At 46.7% G+C, this 18,076-nt stretch overlaps 7 protein-coding genes across 7 annotated transcripts; 6 read left to right on the forward strand and 1 right to left on the reverse strand.

The window, feature by feature from the left end:
- Positions 1-334: 334 nt before the first annotated feature.
- Positions 335-1,129, forward strand: N7509_009598 (Thiolase-like protein; the record flags this gene model as incomplete). Its single annotated transcript, XM_056634235.1, has 1 exon — positions 335-1,129. The coding sequence occupies one exon, from the start codon at positions 335-337 to the stop codon at positions 1,127-1,129; it is 795 nt and encodes a 264-aa protein (XP_056484855.1).
- A 161-nt stretch (positions 1,130-1,290) lies between these two features.
- On the forward strand, positions 1,291-2,759 carry N7509_009599 (non-ribosomal peptide synthetase; the record flags this gene model as incomplete). Its single annotated transcript, XM_056634236.1, has 3 exons — positions 1,291-2,094; positions 2,174-2,653; positions 2,706-2,759. 3 exons carry the CDS (start codon positions 1,291-1,293, stop codon positions 2,757-2,759), a joined length of 1,338 nt encoding a protein of 445 aa, XP_056484856.1.
- A 707-nt stretch (positions 2,760-3,466) lies between these two features.
- On the forward strand, positions 3,467-4,884 carry N7509_009600 (wax synthase family protein; the record flags this gene model as incomplete). The annotated part of the gene is given in 4 exon segments (XM_056634237.1): positions 3,467-3,516; positions 3,528-3,846; positions 4,022-4,308; positions 4,365-4,884. 4 exon segments carry the CDS (start codon positions 3,467-3,469, stop codon positions 4,882-4,884), a joined length of 1,176 nt encoding a protein of 391 aa, XP_056484857.1.
- Positions 4,885-6,478: 1,594 nt separating this feature from the next.
- N7509_009601 (Chitin synthase C) lies at positions 6,479-9,256 on the forward strand (the record flags this gene model as incomplete). Its single annotated transcript, XM_056634238.1, has 7 exons — positions 6,479-6,613; positions 6,667-6,838; positions 6,892-7,253; positions 7,303-8,230; positions 8,265-8,397; positions 8,432-9,065; positions 9,119-9,256. 7 exons carry the CDS (start codon positions 6,479-6,481, stop codon positions 9,254-9,256), a joined length of 2,502 nt encoding a protein of 833 aa, XP_056484858.1.
- Positions 9,257-11,838: 2,582 nt separating this feature from the next.
- N7509_009602 (FAD-binding oxidoreductase) lies at positions 11,839-13,697 on the forward strand (the record flags this gene model as incomplete). The annotated part of the gene is made up of 6 exons (XM_056634239.1): positions 11,839-12,053; positions 12,123-12,429; positions 12,479-12,520; positions 12,570-12,660; positions 12,733-13,344; positions 13,411-13,697. The coding sequence occupies 6 exons, from the start codon at positions 11,839-11,841 to the stop codon at positions 13,695-13,697; spliced, it is 1,554 nt and encodes a 517-aa protein (XP_056484859.1).
- A 1,122-nt stretch (positions 13,698-14,819) lies between these two features.
- N7509_009603 (F-box protein) lies at positions 14,820-15,693 on the forward strand (the record flags this gene model as incomplete). The annotated part of the gene is made up of 2 exons (XM_056634240.1): positions 14,820-15,150; positions 15,203-15,693. 2 exons carry the CDS (start codon positions 14,820-14,822, stop codon positions 15,691-15,693), a joined length of 822 nt encoding a protein of 273 aa, XP_056484860.1.
- A 470-nt stretch (positions 15,694-16,163) lies between these two features.
- N7509_009604 (FAD-dependent oxidoreductase) lies at positions 16,164-17,537 on the reverse strand (the record flags this gene model as incomplete). The annotated part of the gene is made up of 1 exon (XM_056634241.1): positions 16,164-17,537. One exon carries the CDS (start codon positions 17,535-17,537, stop codon positions 16,164-16,166), a length of 1,374 nt encoding a protein of 457 aa, XP_056484861.1.
- Positions 17,538-18,076: the final 539 nt, after the last annotated feature.

Raw genomic sequence — 18,076 nt, forward strand, 5'->3', positions numbered from 1 at the left:
TCAGACCTAGTCCAGTTTGCAATTCGTTCGTGAAATCCTCTCTCGGTGCCTCAGTCACTACCTGTGCTTCTCTGCATCAAAAAAAAGGCCATGGGTTAATTTGGCTTTTGCGGCAAGCGAGCTTAGCAACCGAGGGGCAAAGGTTGATTGGGGGGAATATCATCGGGAATTTGAAGATTAATTGGAGCTACTTGAACTCCCATCTTACGGTTGGGTACAGTCAAATTACTGGATCGATTATCAGAATGACTGGTGTTTGAATAAGGGAACTAAGGCGGTACCTCTCCAGCACTCGAAAGTGCCGGAATTTATTCCTACTACGTCAGTTCACCGTATGGTGAAAGAGAAATTTGGTGGTGACGACAATATCGTTAACGCAGAAACCGATTTATCACTGTCGGCTATTCGCCACTTGCTGAAAGGGCATGTGGTGAACGATGTCGCACTATGTCCTTCTTCGCTTTATGGGGACATTGGAATCACCCTGGGAGCTTATATGCACAGTAGGATGAATCCAGATCTAACGACCGACTCGACTCCTGTTATGAATGTGCGAGACATGGCTGTTCAAAAAACACTGATATTGCGGGGCCTTACACCACATATCATCAACATTAACGCAAAGGCCAACAGCTCAAGGCGGACTATTCAAATCGAGATTAGCTCACAGGAAGGTCAGCATGCATCTTTTGTGGTTGAATTCTGCAAAGAGTCGGAATTCGTGGATGACTGGAAGCGAACGAGCTTTCTGGTCGAATCTCGAATGCAAGCGCTTCGTGAGCAAATCCCTGGGCACGAAGTACACATTCTACGACAAGCAGTTGCCTATAAGCTCTTCTCATCCTTTGTTAATTATGACAAGACTTTCCAAGGCATGAAAAAGGTGTATTTTGACCCCTTGCAGTGGGAAGCGACTGCAGACGTTGTGCTTGAGGTCCCAAATGCCGATCAAACTTTCACCGTTCCCCCCTATTGGATCGACAGCATCGGACACTTGTCAGGATTTGTTTTGAATGCTCATTTAAGTGATCATAATCCAAAAAGCGTATACGTTTCTCATGGCTGGGAGTCTCTCCTATTCACCAAGACTCTCGTCCTGGAAAGACCTACCGAACATATGTTCGAATGATGGAAAATCCGGGAGGGAATCTAGTCACTGGCGACCTATACTGCTTTGAGGGGTCTTCCGTCATCGCTGTCTTTAGGAAAATTACCTTCATGCGCATACCAAGAGCCGTACTTGATCAAATACTCCCACGTTCTCAGTCTGTGACATCTCTATCCTCCAGTATGCCCGAGGAGCGGGCTAATGAACGACAAAAAGCTGACCCGGTCGCTATTTCCGGACTGGGAATAGGTCAGAGAAATATTGATGAGCCATCGCTGCTATCTCAAGTTCTTACTATAGTAGCCGAAGAATGCGGCATTGATCAAGGTGAACTAGCGGACCTCATCAGCTTTGCTGATCTTGAAGTCGATTCCCTGATGCAACTTGCTATAAGCTCGCGAATCAGGGAAGAGCTTTTGCTCGAAATTTCATCGTCTCTATTTATCAATAATCCAACAGTTGGATCTTTCAAATCCTATATACGGTCGCTAAATGATGATAAAATTCCCAAATATGCAGACGAGTCGGTATCATCGACAACAGCCTCTCACTGCAAACGCAATCCATCGAGTATTTTCAGTGTCATAGACGATACTATCCTCTCTACCGAAGATATAGAGAATTGGGAGACCAATAATCTAGATCACCAAGACGAAAAGAAATACCTTTCTCTCCCGCAATCTTTGGCAAAGGTTTCTCACCCATCGATCTCACCCACACTGACCCCGGACAAGCATGCCACTTCTTTCCTTTTGCAGCGAAGTCCAAGGACAGCTACAAAAATGCTATTCCTGTTCCCAGATGGCGGTGGCTCAGCTACTTCATATACGCAAATACCTGATTTGTCTACAAACATTGCTGTCTATGGTCTGAACTCGCCGTTTATGACGACACCGGAGGAATATACGTGTGGAGTCTCAGGTATGGCCCAATACTTCATTCAGGAAATACGAAGAAGACAGGAAAGAGGGCCTTACAATATTGGGGTTAGTTTGTCACCCGCATACGAACCCGTGTGCACATATGAAAATTTGAAATTGCTAGCTGACTGATAAATTATCATAGGGATGGTCCGCAGGCGGTGTTATAGCTTTCGAGGGCACTCGGCAACTTATTAAGTCCGGAGAAAATGTTGATCGCTTGATATTATTAGATGCCCCGTGTCCTTTAACCATCGAGCCGTTACCGGGCACCTTGCACCAGTGGTTCAATACTATAGGTCTTCTCGGAGATGGGAGTGCTGCGAAAACACCGCCATGGCTGTTGCCTCATTTCCAAGCATCTATAAACGCCTTGTCAACTTACGATTTCCGCGCCATAGACTCAGCAAAAGCACCCTCCACATATATCATTTGGTGTGAGGATGGTGTCTGCAAATATCCTGACGATCCTCGGCCAGACCCCTACCCTTACGGACACGCGCAATTCCTTCTGGAAAACAAAGAAGACTTCGGACCGCAATTATGGGATGCCTTGTTAGGCTTTCAGAATATTAAGATATTCCGTACGTCAGGCAACCACTTCACGATGATGAAAACGCCTTTTGTAAGTTATTTGTCCTTATTACTTAAGTTTGTATTAATTAATCCTCTTCCAGGCGGAACAAGTGGGTGATGCGATAAGGCAAGCATTTGCTCGGGTTCATGAGTGATTTGGAGGTAATGAATCAATCCAATCGAGACATTTCCGAATTCTTCTGGAAGTATATAAGGATGGAATGTTATAAATAGACGCCTACTGCGCACATTGAGGATTAGTTAGTAATATGATTCTGTTTGGTTATTCTTATCTTCGAAGGTTTCATCACCTTTCAAGTTCTAACCCTAAAAAAAAACAAGTATTCAATGCTGTGCTTTAAACCACCCGCTTTTTAAGCGCGATCTATCCACTTCGTGAAGTTTGAACTAGGATGTTCGCCCTGATAATTAAATGATGGAGTCACCGGACTATCACAGATTCTTGACGCTTCGCTGCCTCAGGCATCCAACGCATTAGTTAACGTTGCTGCCTCGCTCCCTCCTCGAACTCTGCTAGGTAGACATTCGCATAGATCACCGTTTTCATGGTTCTGAGCTATTGTCACAGGTCACAGTTCATCATCCTTACCGGCTCCGGTGGTGTGTGTAAGGAACTTCCAATGAAACCACGGAATTTTTGCGACCATAAGATTTCTGCCTCCAAGCTGTCGGGTTCAACTGGCGAGAATACATATGCGCTAGGCCAAGAAAGGGGTCCCCCCCTGAGATCTGCAGCTTGGAGGGGCCAGCCAATGAAATCTCCTTTCTGCCAGGCGCGCGACGCCGACGGGACTGAGAAGCAAGAATGCACTAAAATCCTTTGTGGGCTCATCGTGTCTACATGGCTGATTGCCGTCTCATACCAGAGGTTCTGCTGTCAAACGGTATCTTGTCAGTCACAGGTGGCCCGGTGCGATCATGGATCAACCAGTTGCGTCGACTTGGGCAAATATTCTGGAAATCTTGCTTCTCTACACGGCCCATGTCTTACTACCTACGATTCTACTCCTGGCAACGGCAAAGCGATCACTTCTACGATATCTCTCAATTCCAGTCTCGCTCTGCATTTTACATAGAGCAATACATATCGCATCCCTGCTAGGTCCTGGATTCATTTGGTGCGAACTTGCACGTCTGTTTCTTACAGTCGCATGTCAGAGTCTGAACCTACTGCTCATCAACTCAAAGGATGGTCATGACATACCTGATATCGGCCAAGGCGTCTTGAAGCGCATTTATAGCTCGAGCCAATTTTTTACACATCCTCGGGGGATTAATACTCCATGGCAAATTAACAACACCCCGCCCCAGCCTACGTATTACGAACGAAAAAAAAATGGCTGTGCCTACACGCAAGCGATTCTTAATACGGCAATTTTCAATCGCTTCCTGGCAGTATCTAGCACTGGATATGTTTTCAACCCTTGCCTTGCGACAGGCAATGGAACAAGAAAAATTCGGAACGCTGCCGAGCACTGTCCACTGGAATATATCAATTGAGCAATTGATCGAGCGAATCGTCTCAAATCTGATGGCCGGATTTGTCGTCAGTCGCATCCTTATCGATTTCCACCACCGTGTTTTCTCGGTCATAGCTGTTGGGATCGGTCTCGATTCGACTTCCGATTGGCCTCCGCTATTTGGGAAGGCAACAGACACTTACAGTTTACGAGGATTCTGGTCGTAAGTTTCTGCTAGTGCATCCAACGCCACAACTAAAATAATAACATTTCATATAGAAAGTTTTGGCATCAACTCCTACAACAGCCCTTGACGTCTATCAGCCGCCTCATCACTCGCGATGTCCTAGGCTTAGCACCAAATTCTACACTCCGGCGGTATATGAATATCTGCATTGTTTTCTTCCTCTCCGGTGGATTGCACGTTGTGTTGGATATTGTGCAAGGAATCCCCTCGCAAGAATCAGGTGCCATGTTGTTCTTCGCTTTGGCCCCACTGGGACTCATGATCGAAGATGCCTTTAAAGCACTGTGGCGACTCATTTTACATCAAAACAAGGAAAGCAAAACACAAAACGATGCACCACTACCGCGATCGCAACGAATTCTTGGGCTGGCCTGGACCATGTTATGGCTGGGGGTCACCTCAACCTGGTACTTTTACCCGCAGATGTTGCGGCCCCAAAACCAAAACTTGGTGCCTTTTAGCTTCGCGGATCAAGTTGGGCTGCCTGTGACTATATCAGCAGTTACGACGGGCGGCGTTATGTTAGCTTTCACTTTCCAGGTCGAGGTATAAGGCCAGCCACGTTCCAGCCGTCCAGGTCGGTATGCCTAGATATATTTTTCTTCAAATTTCGAAGAAAAGGAACCCGAAGAGGTCTATTACTGCCAGGTGTTCGGGGACTCTTGCGCACTTGAGAAAGATATAGAAAGACAATAGTATACCTACTAGTAGAGTTTATTCAAATTGGTCTAGGCCAATCATATACTGATAGTTCCTGTGGCAGATCAATGCATTCAAAGTTCTGTTCAATTTCTTGTTCTTCTGCCTCGCCCCAAGGATTATTTTGCAGCAATCCTTTCGACATCTGATATTGTTTGGTTTTCACTATTGTTTCACGTTGATGAGCCAAGAAAAGCACCAGCTAAATGATGCCAGTGCGCGTAATGATCTATATTATCTATACTATGAACATCTGGCAAAGTCGTTGCAGTCCGAAGGGCCCAATCCTGTGCAGTCATGCTTATGAGAGCTCTTCAATAGCCGCTCTTCATACCAGCAAGATTGCAATGTTTGATCAAAAAAATATTCTCTTGGGTCAACCGGCCGGGTTGAGATCATTTTAATGATATCTTGCCCTTTCTGTTAATGTTTCGTCCTGGATTTGTCGGCCCAGCTTTATTTTCCACTGGCCTCATCGCCATATTGCTCGGAGATGTCGCTTCGCATGAAATGTTCAAGCCAGCTCCAGTTCTCCTTTTTTGACCCTGCAAGCTAGCAGCTGTCTTTCCAATGGTTGTTCTCATCCCTTGTCTTACCTGCAGCCACAATTATCCTTCACGGATATGGATAAGGCGAATTTTCTAGTTTATTTTTACTTCGCTGAGAGTTCGCACAGAATATTCAATGGAGAATCCACCCGTCTACTTCTTTTTTTGGCACACTGTTTCGCCCAATTCAATTACATAGGGCCTAGAAGACGGACACGCGTGAGAGACGCGTTCCGAGGAGTGGGGGGTGAGTGGATCCCCAAAAGCGATAGTTTATTCTCAATCATCCCTCGCTCCACGGAAAAACTCAATTGAGTTTACGCCCGCGTTAGCAATCTCCTGTCTCTGTATATTACTGACCGGTTCTAACAAAATGCTTCGTAGATGGTTGTCTTTTGGCTTAATTCCAGGGAAAAGCGTGGTGTGATAGCATCATGGAATTATCTTCACCCCCTCCATTGCTAGTGTGCCGCTATCCAGACCCGCTGACGTACGACCATTGCGCAGCGTTGTTAGCGAGACCACCTCCGCCGATACGAATCCATGGCCCGCAACTTGTACTGCCAATCAAAATGTCTCGATGTACGAGATAATGTAAAGATAGAAATCGGTGTCAAAAAAAGCCCTTCACTGCTGGGTGTCAATAATTTTATCTCGTCCACTCTGCGCCGTCTGTCGCTTTTAGATTGGTCATTTATTGGGCGCGATGATCAGTCACACTAGCTTCTTCGTCTAATACTGATCGCCCAGACGATTGGCATAAGTTCCCCCATTTTCTCTTAAATCCCCAGATCTTTCCTCGTACGATTTAGCACTGCCGCTTTGGCCGCATAGACCAGTAACTGGTCGTCTACTCCCCCGGAGTCACTTCGCCCCTGACCCGGCTGTTCCAAGACACGATGGGGGCTCTCACGCCATCAGCCAGCTCTTCTGGTCAATCTGGCGACTCTTCCGCCAGCCAACACAAAAGGAGTAGCAGCAGTTTCTATTCCGATGGATCGTCCGACGTTGGTGGATCGCGGCCACCCGCCCCCGTGAGTTCAAGGCCCGGCGACGGGCGGGAACGAGGATGCTAACGATTCTCCAGGTACGCCGGTCACTTTTACCTGGCATTCGTCGCCATCCAACTAGGAAAATCAAGCTCGGCCAAGGCAATGTGTTAAGCGCAGACTACCCGGTACCAAGCGCGATCCAGAACGCCGTGCAGAAACAGTATCGGGAATCGGCAGAAAATGCCGAGGAATTCACCCACTTACGATGTAAGTATTGACTCGTTTTGAAATGAGCACCAATTTCAAAGCTGACAATACAGACACGGCTGCAACATGCGACCCGGACGAATTTGTAATGCGAAATGGATACAATCTGCGCCCTACGATGTATAATCGCCATACTGAATTACTCATCGCAATCACCTACCGGAGCGAGAATAAAGTGCTGACGGCAAGGACTCTGCACGGCGTGACCCAAAATATTCGCGATATTGTCAATCTCAAAAAATCAGAGTTCTGGAATCAGGGTGGGCCTGCTTGGCAGAAGATCGTTGTCTGTCTGGTTTTCGATGGAATTGATCCTTGCGATAAAAACACCCTCGATGTCCTGGCGACAATTGGGGTTTACCAAGACGGAATCATGAAGCGATCTGTTGATGGGAGAGAAACTACCGCTCACATCGTAAGCTCGGCAAACCTATTTCCTTTTCGAATCACTGACAATCGGCTAGTTCGAATATACCACACAACTTTCTGTCACGTCAAAACAGGCTCTAGTTCGGCCGAACGGTGATGAAATGACAAATTCTCCACCAGTCCAGATGATATTCTGCTTGAAACAGCAAAGCAGTAACAAAATCAACTCACATCGATGGATATTCAACTCATTTTCCCGTATGCTGAATCCGGAGGTTGTGGTTTTGCTGGATGCCGGTACAAAGCCCTGCAAGGAATCATTTTTGATGCTGTGGCAGTCATTCTATAACGACGAAAATCTAGGCGGGGCTTGCGGCGAAGTGCACCCCATCATGAGCAAGACGAGTTTTATCAACCCATTCGTTGCAGCTCAAAATTTCGAGATGAAGAAATCGAATATTCTGGAAAAACCACTGGAAAGCATCCTTGGCCAAGTTTCTCTTGGAGAGTTTTCTGCATATCGGTATCGGGCCATCATGGGTCGGCCGTTGGAACAATATTTTCACGGTGACCTAACGCTTTCGAAGAAGCTAGGCAGGAAAGGCTTCGACGAAATGAGCATTTTTAAGAAAAATATGTTCTTCGCAGGTGATCGGATCTTGTCATTTGAGTTGGTCGCCAAGGCTGGATTCAATTGGCGCTTGGCCTTCGTCAAAGGGGCGAGAGGCGAGGCTGAGGTGCCGAGAGATTTTGCAGGTTTTATCAATTCCAGACGTCAATGGCTCAATGGCTCATTTGCTGCGAATCTGTATGCATTCATCCATTTCGGTCGGACTTACCAAAAGCGGACAGAGTATCCTTCAGATGGCTCTTCTTCATCTTCAAATGGTGTACAAATTTGTGCAAATTGTGCTCTCTTGGTTCTCATTGGGTATGTTTATTTCGTGCACAACTTCCGTAACGATATCCCACTGACAATTTTTAGCTTCTTTCTGGTTGATAACCTCGATCATTATGGGCGTCGTGAGCACACCAATGAAATCGAATAATAATAGAGCGTGGCCGTTTGGCAATGAGGCTTCTCTGATCGTGAATGACTTTCTCAAATACGGCTATGTGTTACTATTGGGCATCCAATTTATTTTGTCTCTTGGAAATCGCCCCAAAGGGCAAGTTGATTTCATCCTCATGTTTGGTTCGTACTAACATTTCTTGGTGCCACAGGTCTGGTCTAGCGTACACAGTCTCATTCCTCTACTTCCCCGTGATCCAGATATACACCGCAGTTCTGGCATTTTATCTCGTCAGCCAGGCCACGACAAAGGTATCATTCGATATTGTGATCGATGAGGATGACATGCTATCTGCTGCTTCTCATAATTTGGGATCGACCATGATTTTAATCACGTTGGTTGCTACTTACGGTGTACATTTTGTGGCGAGCTTACTTTATCTGGACCCCTGGCATGTGGTAACCTCTTTTTGGGCTTACTTCGCGGGAACGACATGTGGGTCCAATATTTTAATGGTATACGCGTTTTGCAACTGGCATGACGTCTCCATTGGCACAAAACCTGTCGATAAGAGCAAGAACCTGCCGGAGGCGCAAACAAAGAGAGATGAGAAGTCGAGGTTTATCGAGGAAATGGAACGACCGCAAGTTGATATTGACAGCCTCTTCCATGCAACCGTCAAGCGAGCTTTGGCAACATTCGAAGAACCACCTGAATCAGAGGACAAAGACGCGGATGATATTTATAAAGCTTTCCGGACATATCTCGTGGCTTTGTGGGTTTTCAGTAACTTAATAATGGTGCTTTGCATTATGAGCACGGGAATTTCCCAATTCTGTCTTTTGGTATGTCTTCAAACCCACCCCGTGCCTGAGCTTTGTTCTAATTCCTTTACAAGACATTACCGGATAGACGGATGTGGAATTATCTCTTGGCTGTTGTATGGGGTACCGTTGGGCTTTCACTCTTCCGTTTTGCCGGTTCGCTCTTTTTCTTGGCCAAGACTACTCTTTGGAGATGCGTCGAGCGAAGGTAGAGAAACATACTATTATACCTTTCAAATCAACATGTAAATATAGGGCTATGAGACCCAACTTTCTTGAATCCTTCCTGTGGAGCAAAGAAGCGCCTTCATCCTTGAAGCTAAAATAAGATAAAACTTTTTGCAAATCAGCGACGTCTGTAATGACAGTGATAATTGCGTAGCAAGACCGTTGTCGGCCCGGTCGGAAGGACAGTCCTTTCTTTCTTTTTCTTTTTTATTGCTATTTCCCACCTTCTGGCGACTATAATATCGGAGCTAATCGAATCAGCTCAAGTACAGAGCCCCTCACTCCTCTTTCTCCATTTCCCATGTCTTTCTTCAGCCTAAAAGGTTGCACCTGCAATTGTGATATAAATTGCGAATAACAAATGAAAGCTGCTCGTCTTTTTTCAGCTTCAATCCAATAGTTCTTTTTAATGGAACACTTGCATATTTGGATTTTCGTCGGCGATGAGGACTAGAAGACGCATAAAACCTCCTATAAAGAATACTCGTTTGAGGGAAATATGGTGACAGTGTTTATAGAAAATCGGAGTTTGAATTAAGAAATTGAGCGATATCGGCGCCGTAATATGCTATAAACGGCTTCCATCGGGAGTCTCAAGAATTCTCTCGCAGCTCTCACTCCGACTGATCTCAAGGGTTTTGTGTATAGTGTTAGGCTTCGGGCTACCTGTGTTCCCTCCTGAGCTCCATACCGTATTTTGCAAAGGATAACCCCTTTGACCAAATGAACTTTGTATTCCAGGACCAGAATGGCCATCACTAACGGCGTTACTTCGTTGAGTAGTCCCAAATATGCGTTGGAATGCCGCGAGCTTTCGAAGGGTTGGTAGTGACCCTACAACCAGTCCAATATTGAATTCCACTACCATCCATATCAGGGATTTTGCAATAGAGTCTATTTCAAGAAAATGTCAGCAACATGGCAATATAATAAGACACTGCTACGTGGAGTGAGTCTTGCGATTACGCACACGTAAAATCTTCGTCGTTCTCGAATGCGAGTGTTGGCAGGCGAGCCAGTGCTGCACCGCAGCTCAATATACCTTTTGAGGTTAAACAATCAGCTATTAATCGTTTATTAATTTCACCGATATTCAGTAGGTGGCTTACCAAGACCAAAAAGAGCTGAGATAGACAAACGACGTTTCAAGGGCATTTGGAGCTTCCAGACACTGGGCATAGGCAAGACTATGATCGCCACATCCACCAAGAACATCAACACACACTGGTACATTGTGACTCCAAACAATGTATTCCCTGACATGCATTTCTTTTTTGTGATTGACGAGTCCCAGCTTGCCTGTGGAGGAATGCACTGAAGGATCATAGCAATTTCGCCTGAGATTGAAAAAAGTACCAGGAATACTATTAATCCCCATGCCAAGTATCGTATACGACTTGAAGGGAAAACTCGCATAATAAATGCTAGCAGACTGACTTTCACCGCGGATTGCACCACAAGGTATATGGAGTTTGCAATGTAGTTGATCTAGGTATCTCAGCAGTCGTCCGTTGGATGTCAGAAGGTGTAGTGAACGTAGCTTACCTTCATCACCGTGGAGAGGTCTTCGAGTGGCACCGAGTCTTGATGATAACCAACTCCATAGTAGGTGACCACGACTGCTATGATATCAAATCCCAGCACTAGAATCTAAACAATGGTCAGATTTAGCTATGTCTCTCAGTAGACCAGATTTATCAACGATGAACACATACCAAAGCAACAATCACACAGTAGTCATCTATCCCGAAGGAGTTGAGTACAAATTTCCTGATGTACAACTAACAAATTGGTTGTGAGTTCACGACAAGGAAAGTCCAGAACGCGTCAAAGAGAGGAACTTGACACCTACCCGCGTCAAACACACCAAAATCGTCGAAGCAGCTAATGCGAGAGAAAGAGCGCGCACTATGTTAGCCATTGGAGGGGAGCCCCCAAGCGACTTCGGAGGCGACTCATTCATGATCAAGGCTCAATGCCTCGGATTCACATCCAGCAATGCTGATACTGCAGATGGATGAAGCACACTCATCGGGGTTGAGGTGGCCCTCTCCGCTTTCACGTCGGGGACTTGGTTCATTGAAAAATCGAATTGGTCCCCGTCAATCAGGGGCCTTGGGGGCGACAAATGATGCCGGAATGGCCGTCTTGAATCCTTCGTGGGGCTATTAAATGAAACCCAATGCCGGCCGTCTCCAATCCTTTGCCAAGCACTCAATTTCACACTAGGCCCACAATTTCGAGGAGTGAAGGATTTTGTTGGCTGGGTGGCTGCGATTGTCAGGAAGATGGGGTCCGGAAAGAGGGACTTCTCGCCGCCATTGCGCACACCCTCACGATCTATACTATATCTAGTTCCTGAGACGCGACCAAGGCTCATAGGGCCACGCTAAAACAGTCTAACAATGTCCGAAAACTGATTCATGCAGCACGATTCAGTGGACCACTAAATAATGCATTTGTGCTATGCACAATAACTTTCTCGCCAAATGTTCAATAAGAAGGACGAATTCCAGCTTGCTCTCAGGTACAGTAAAAAAGCTTAAAAAAACGATTTCCAGCAACCATGGAACAAATTTCACGCCTCCTATTAATCCTGCAGCCGTCTCCTGCCACAGTCACAGATGTGGAGGCCATTCTGCAAGAATTTCAGGCTCTGACGGATTCCGAAAAGGATGTTCGCCGTCTAACCACGGCCGAAGCTGTTTTCCCCTTGGTATTTAGCGATGATGCCAGTCTTCGGGCCGACTCTACTTTCCCCAAGAGGAACAACACTGTCTGGTTAGACGACCCTAATCCTTAGTCGCGGCTTTAGTCTTTGGAATGCTAAAATGATCCAATTCGCAATAGGTCCCTCAATTGCCAGCTCTCCCCTGGAGTGATCGTCGTTCCCCGCACGAGCCAGGATGTCGGTAAAGCCCTTGCCCTCTGCCAAGCCCTGGGAATTAAGTTCTCTATTCGCGGTGGTGGCCATCTCCAGAACCCTGGGTTCACAAGTAATGATGGAGGGGTCGTGATTTCTATGAAGAATTTCAACGGTGTGACCGTGTCGGAAGATCGGTCCACAGCTAATATTGGTGCGGGTCTCACCTGGTCGCAGGTCTATCGCGATCTCGACGCGCACGGGCTGGGAGTTACTGGAGGACGTGTCCCCGAAGTTGGCGTCCCCGGCTTGCTTCTGGGGGGGCGGACTTTCTTTCCATAAGGGCAAGTATGGCCTCAGTTGTAATGGAATTGTGGAATATGAGGTACGTGGTTTATAGAAAGCCCCTACGTTTCCTATGGCTAACTATGTAGGCTGTCCTTGCGGATTCGACCATTGTTAAAGCAAATGCTACCGAAAACAAAGACCTTTTCTGGGCTCTGAGAGGCGGGGGCGCGAACTTCGGTAAGGATATTGACCTCGATCTCTCTTTCTTTCAAAGTATTGTTTATAGGCTAACCCATCGTGTTAATTAAGGCATTGTAACCAACTTCACAATGTCGACGCTGCCCAGCGAAGTATGGGCCGAAGTCCGAGTTTTTGCACCTTCTCAAGAAGACGAATTACTCGACGCTATGATGCGTTTCCATGAGGCAAATGAGAAGGACCCCAACGCGTCTCTGATTTTCAATGCCGTCCCCGGGGCCACCTTGCTGGTGCTTGTTTACGCCGAGAGCGTGGATGAGCGACCGGCTGTCTTTGACGCCTTTGAAAATATCGATGCGATCGCAAAGATGCTGCCAGGAAATAAATACACAATTTTCCAGATCATGAGCGCGTTAGAAAGCTCAATTGCAACCGAACCGAAGAAGTATACCTCTCCCCCTTCAACCTTGGAAGGCTCACACTCCGGATGGCTGTCTGACACTCTTTTCCTTACCAGCCACGACATGCGGACTATGTCAAGCTTGCCTGATCTGGAGGTTTATAGAGCTGCAAATAAATGTCGCTACCAGCAAGAAGAATTAATCAAGCACATACCCGGCCTCAAAATTACGTTTGTTATTCAGCCCATCTCGTCGAATGCGATCAAAGCCACAAATTCAGGCATTGGTTCTCCCCTGGGCGTTTCGGAACAACATCAACAATGTTAGTTGCTCTGGATATTTCCCCATTACTGGACTGTCCATTTTCGATCTAACACTGGGTGTATAGGGTTTCTTCTCATGACCGAGTGGTCCAATCATGAGGACGAGGCCGCTGTGCGCGACGCTGCTCGTAAAATTGTCGACGTTGCTGAGACCACCGCGAAAAAGAATGGAACATTCCTCACCTTCAAATATTCGAACTATTCCTCCCGAGACCAGGATCCCCATTCAAGTTATGGCGCGGAAAACCTTGAAAGATTGAGAAAGGTTGCAAGTAAGGTCGATCCTAAGGGCATATTCCAAAGCTTGCAAAATGGCGGCTGGCTGGTGAGCCAAGTAGGAAGCAAATCATGATCTGAGGAGACTCGCCGGGGAATATACACAACAGCTAGTAGTATTAGTTCACCTGCCCAGGTAGGTATCGACTCCAAGTACTACCACTAACTAGTACTACCTAGTGTAAGATGGGAATGCTCGCTGGCAGTCTGTCAAGCAGACGGGTCGATCGCGAAGAGACAAAACCACCACACTCGCAGAGTGCAGGAACGAGATGAGCAAAGCGTGACGCTATAGAGAGATGATCGAACGAGCAATAACAGAACCTTTCATATGCAGTATATCGATACCGCAACCTCAGCAGCCTCAGTAGAACATTTTCATAATGGGGAACATGCATGTTGAATTGATAATCCAGAACGAAACTATTTATCCTCCTTGAGCTAAACAGCAGCCTTGTTGCTGAGGCCCTAATCACATGACTCTGAGATACCGATGTTGAGAGCAGGAATAATAGCTCGATCATTTCAGAGCTGAGATTTTTAGCCTTTCCGGCCTTGGGAGTCCAACTTTAACTTGAACCTTCAAATTGCTTCGAGTCCTGCAATTGAGAGCCCCGGATGTCCTACTACCTAGGTAGTAGTGGTAAGTAGTACTTGTAGTACCATGGACCTAGGTACCTCAAAATATATCCCTAGCCCAGGAAGCCACCGTGACAAGGGTTTGAAAGAGGGTTTGGAGTATTCTAGAACCTAACCATCCATGTGGGCATATAATACCAGTATATTTAACAACAAGAAATAAATTTCAATCACTGCTCGAAATTTAATAGACTACCTAAGGTTACTGATGGCAGCCTGTGTTATTATTTTCTAGATAAATGTAGTTTTCTGTTTTACCCATAGAAGCAGTATATTGCCCCCTTTCCGGAGGGACCTAGTACATACGACCATAGGGTGTGGAGAACAGGGCTTCCCGTCCGCTCAGCCGTACTTAAGCCACACGCCGGCAGGTTAGTAGTATGGTGGGTGACCACATGCGAATCCCTGCTGTTGTATGTTCTTTTTTTTTCTTTTTCTTGTCATTCACCAGGCAAACTCTTTTTGTCACATTGTCTAAAAGGCAAAATAACAACATAATTTCTATTCCCACAAGCCAGCATATATTCAAGCTCCTTTCAGAATGCTCACCATGCACACAATGCCCGAATCAAACACGCCAAACACCATCCCTGCCGAGGTTGTCATCAAAATATTCGGGGAACTTTCTCTTCAGGACGCGCTTCACTTGGCTGCGACATCCTGTCGACTCCGCCAGGTCTTAGATGAAAATATGCCTACTATCTACAAACGCCTACGCAGAAATATCCAATGTGAAGGATATGCGAGAGTTCTCCTAGCAGATCAAGGGGGTCTGCCATCTGATTCTTCTTCGGTAACTATACGGGACCTTTTACGATTGCGACGAATCTCCCGTATGGTGGAGAAGGCGATTAATGTGTTTGATCATGATATTACACCGCATATACGGAGTGAGTATAAACACCATAATCATACCTGTATGAGAATCAAGCTAAATTACAGCTTTCGAAGTTCCTACTACAAATATTGATGATACATTTTATGGGGGAAAACCGCGTCCGTTGCATTTGACTCCTACAGAGCGTCATCGGTTTACTCGGAGCTACTACCAATTCTGGAGTCTCTTACTACTGAATCGACCATCCCGGCAACAAAGATATCGAAGCTTGCTGCTGAAGCATTTATACATGGTTTACGAAATGATTGATCTTGACCAGCCGATTGGTGACGAACCTCCTCCACCCACCGAGAAACGACGCGAACTTCGAGGAGAAGTGGACACGTATCTATGTCACATCTACTACAAAATCCATGGAAAGGACTATATTGATTTTTCAGGCCAGAGTATTTCTATGCGTACACAAGGGCATGCAGCTATATGGGACCATTGCCAGCCTGATTTTAAGCAGGTCGTTTGCTACCAGTGGCGGGATCCGCAAAAGAAACCCATTAAGGATGAAAAGGTGTGGGAGCATACCACTGACGAGGAATGAATTTATGTTTCTTTAGCGTTTATCACTAGTAGATACTAGGGCTTTGACAGACTTAAAAACAACGGCTGGATTCTCACATACTCTAAACCTGATCATCACCTTGTCTATTATGCACTTGGCCTAAGATGGTGGCCGGGTCATGTGATACTGAACCACCTTGTGTTATGTAGAACTTTACCTCGCGATGTGTACTTCGATTCTACGCACCTCTTCTTGCACGGGAATCTGTTTTTGGCTTTGATCATCGTGACTTTATCTCATGCGCTGCGCTATCTCACTATGTGCTGATGTTTTGTGTCTCTGCGATTGACTAGCTAGTGGCAGAATCCGTCCGGCATCGATCACAGAAGAGAAGATGTACAGAGAGTATATGGTTGGATGGAACTTGACGTTGTATGGCCCGAAATTGTTATGACATGGAGCAGGCCCTCATCCACTCATCTGTGGATTGCTTAAGCTGCCACTCCAAGTCATAAATGTTCGCGACAGAATTTCCTACTTTCCTCACTCACATCAAATCCGTTGATCCACATTCTACCACCAGGCTCAAATGTGCTTTTACAAGCCGGATCAGGCATCGGCTTCTCCTGGATTATCTTCTCTCTAATCTTCTCTGCGCCCAGCTCAGCCAGCTGCGCCCGCTGCGTATCGCGGATAGAATTCCATTTCGCATCTCGTGCAATCTGACGTTCGCCATCCGGAAGAGTCATATCAATAGCATTGCCACGGCTGATACTGCGCAAATGATCCACACGAGCCTGTCTAAATCCACTCCAAGCACTCATCACCTTTGGCTGATCTTCCTTGGACCTCAAATGTCCCACAAACTCCGCTAGACTCGCCGCATCCTCTATCGCCATTCCCGCCCCTTGAGCAGCATGAGGAAGAAGAGCATGCGCCGCGTCTCCAACCAACGCTACTCTTCCGGATGTACTAACATAACTCGGAATAGGAGCGACTTCACCCAAGGTCCATGAAACACACTCTCCGTCTTGAACATGAGAAGCTAATGCTCGCACCTCCTCACACCACTCCGATACAAGTCCGCGCATCGTCTCGACATTGGCAGGATGATTCCAAGACCCGACGGGCGTTCCTTCGCTAGGCCGTGGGACACCGATAACAAGATTATACAACTCCTTCGAGGCAACTGTATACCCCAGCACAAATACATTGGGGCCCACCCACGATTTTGCCTCCGGGGAAGCCATGAATTGTGCAGTAATGGGATTAGAGAGCATTCGTGACCGCGGAATCACAGCACGGTAGTTATGTTCTCGATATGCGGTGGGGAGCACATCCTTCGACGCCGGCAAGCACCGTCTGGCTCGGGACCAAATCCCGTCTGCTGCGACTGTGAGATCTGCCTCGAAGACCTCCCTGTCTGTTGTATGGACAGTACCGGTCTCGTGATCCACGGATGCAACGGACTTGCCGAATAAAACGGAAACGTTGGGCAGCTTCTTAACGCGCTCGAAGAGCGCTTGTTGCAGGTCTGGTCGGTAGACCTGCCACTGGGGCCACCCGTACAGCCATGTGCTTGTAGGGTTGTTCATGTTGAAAGACAATTCGGCGTTATCCTCCCAGCGCCGAATGGACAGATGCGAGGATTGGAAGGCGACTTTCTCCATGGATGGTGTTAGGCCCCATTTGTGTAGAACGCGGGTACTGTTTGCGAAGAGTTGTAGTCCGGCACCGAGCTCGCTGAGGGAGGTATTTGATTCTAAGACTGTAATCTGGTGGTCGGGATTTATGTCTGAAAGTGCTATTGCCGATGAGAGGCCAGCCATCCCAGCGCCGATGACCGTTATCTTCAATGGGATGCCTGGTTGATTCAAAGACATCTTGACTTGTGAAATATTCACAGAGTGATATCAGATTCAGGTGCTGCTTTGCCGAGGGCTTGAGAAGTGGTTGTTAGAAAATTCCACGGCTGTGGATGCTTGAGGTCTCTCCTACGAGTACGGAGTATCGGCTCTAAGCAACGGATGGTTTCCGAGAAAGAGCTTCGCACGTTTTCTGACCTGTATAACAACTGCGAGTCGCGGGTAGTTAGCGCACCGACATGATCATGTACATGCATACTAACTAATTTTTGAGCGACCGTGGTATTTCTCTTGCTCCCCGCCCCTGAATTCTCGAAACCATATCGGGTAGTGTCAAAGCCCCTGTTTCTTTACTTTTTTAAACTCTGCATGTGAGCTGTAATTGATCTGACATACATAATTATGGCGGAATATGGTTGAATTGACTTTCAATAGCCCACTATTTGTGCATCGTGGCTGTGGGTCCGTATCGAAGATATCTACTTCGGAGTAGTGGGGTGTCCGATGGTTACACAACAGGCGGGGTCGATTGAGCTGTCCAGGTGTGCGTGTGCCAA

Source organism: Penicillium cosmopolitanum (genome assembly GCF_028827165.1).
Source record: "Penicillium cosmopolitanum strain IBT 29677 chromosome Unknown utg000009l:1.0-9042332.0:1.0-9050551.0, whole genome shotgun sequence".
NCBI classification, from domain to species: domain Eukaryota; kingdom Fungi; phylum Ascomycota; class Eurotiomycetes; order Eurotiales; family Aspergillaceae; genus Penicillium; species Penicillium cosmopolitanum.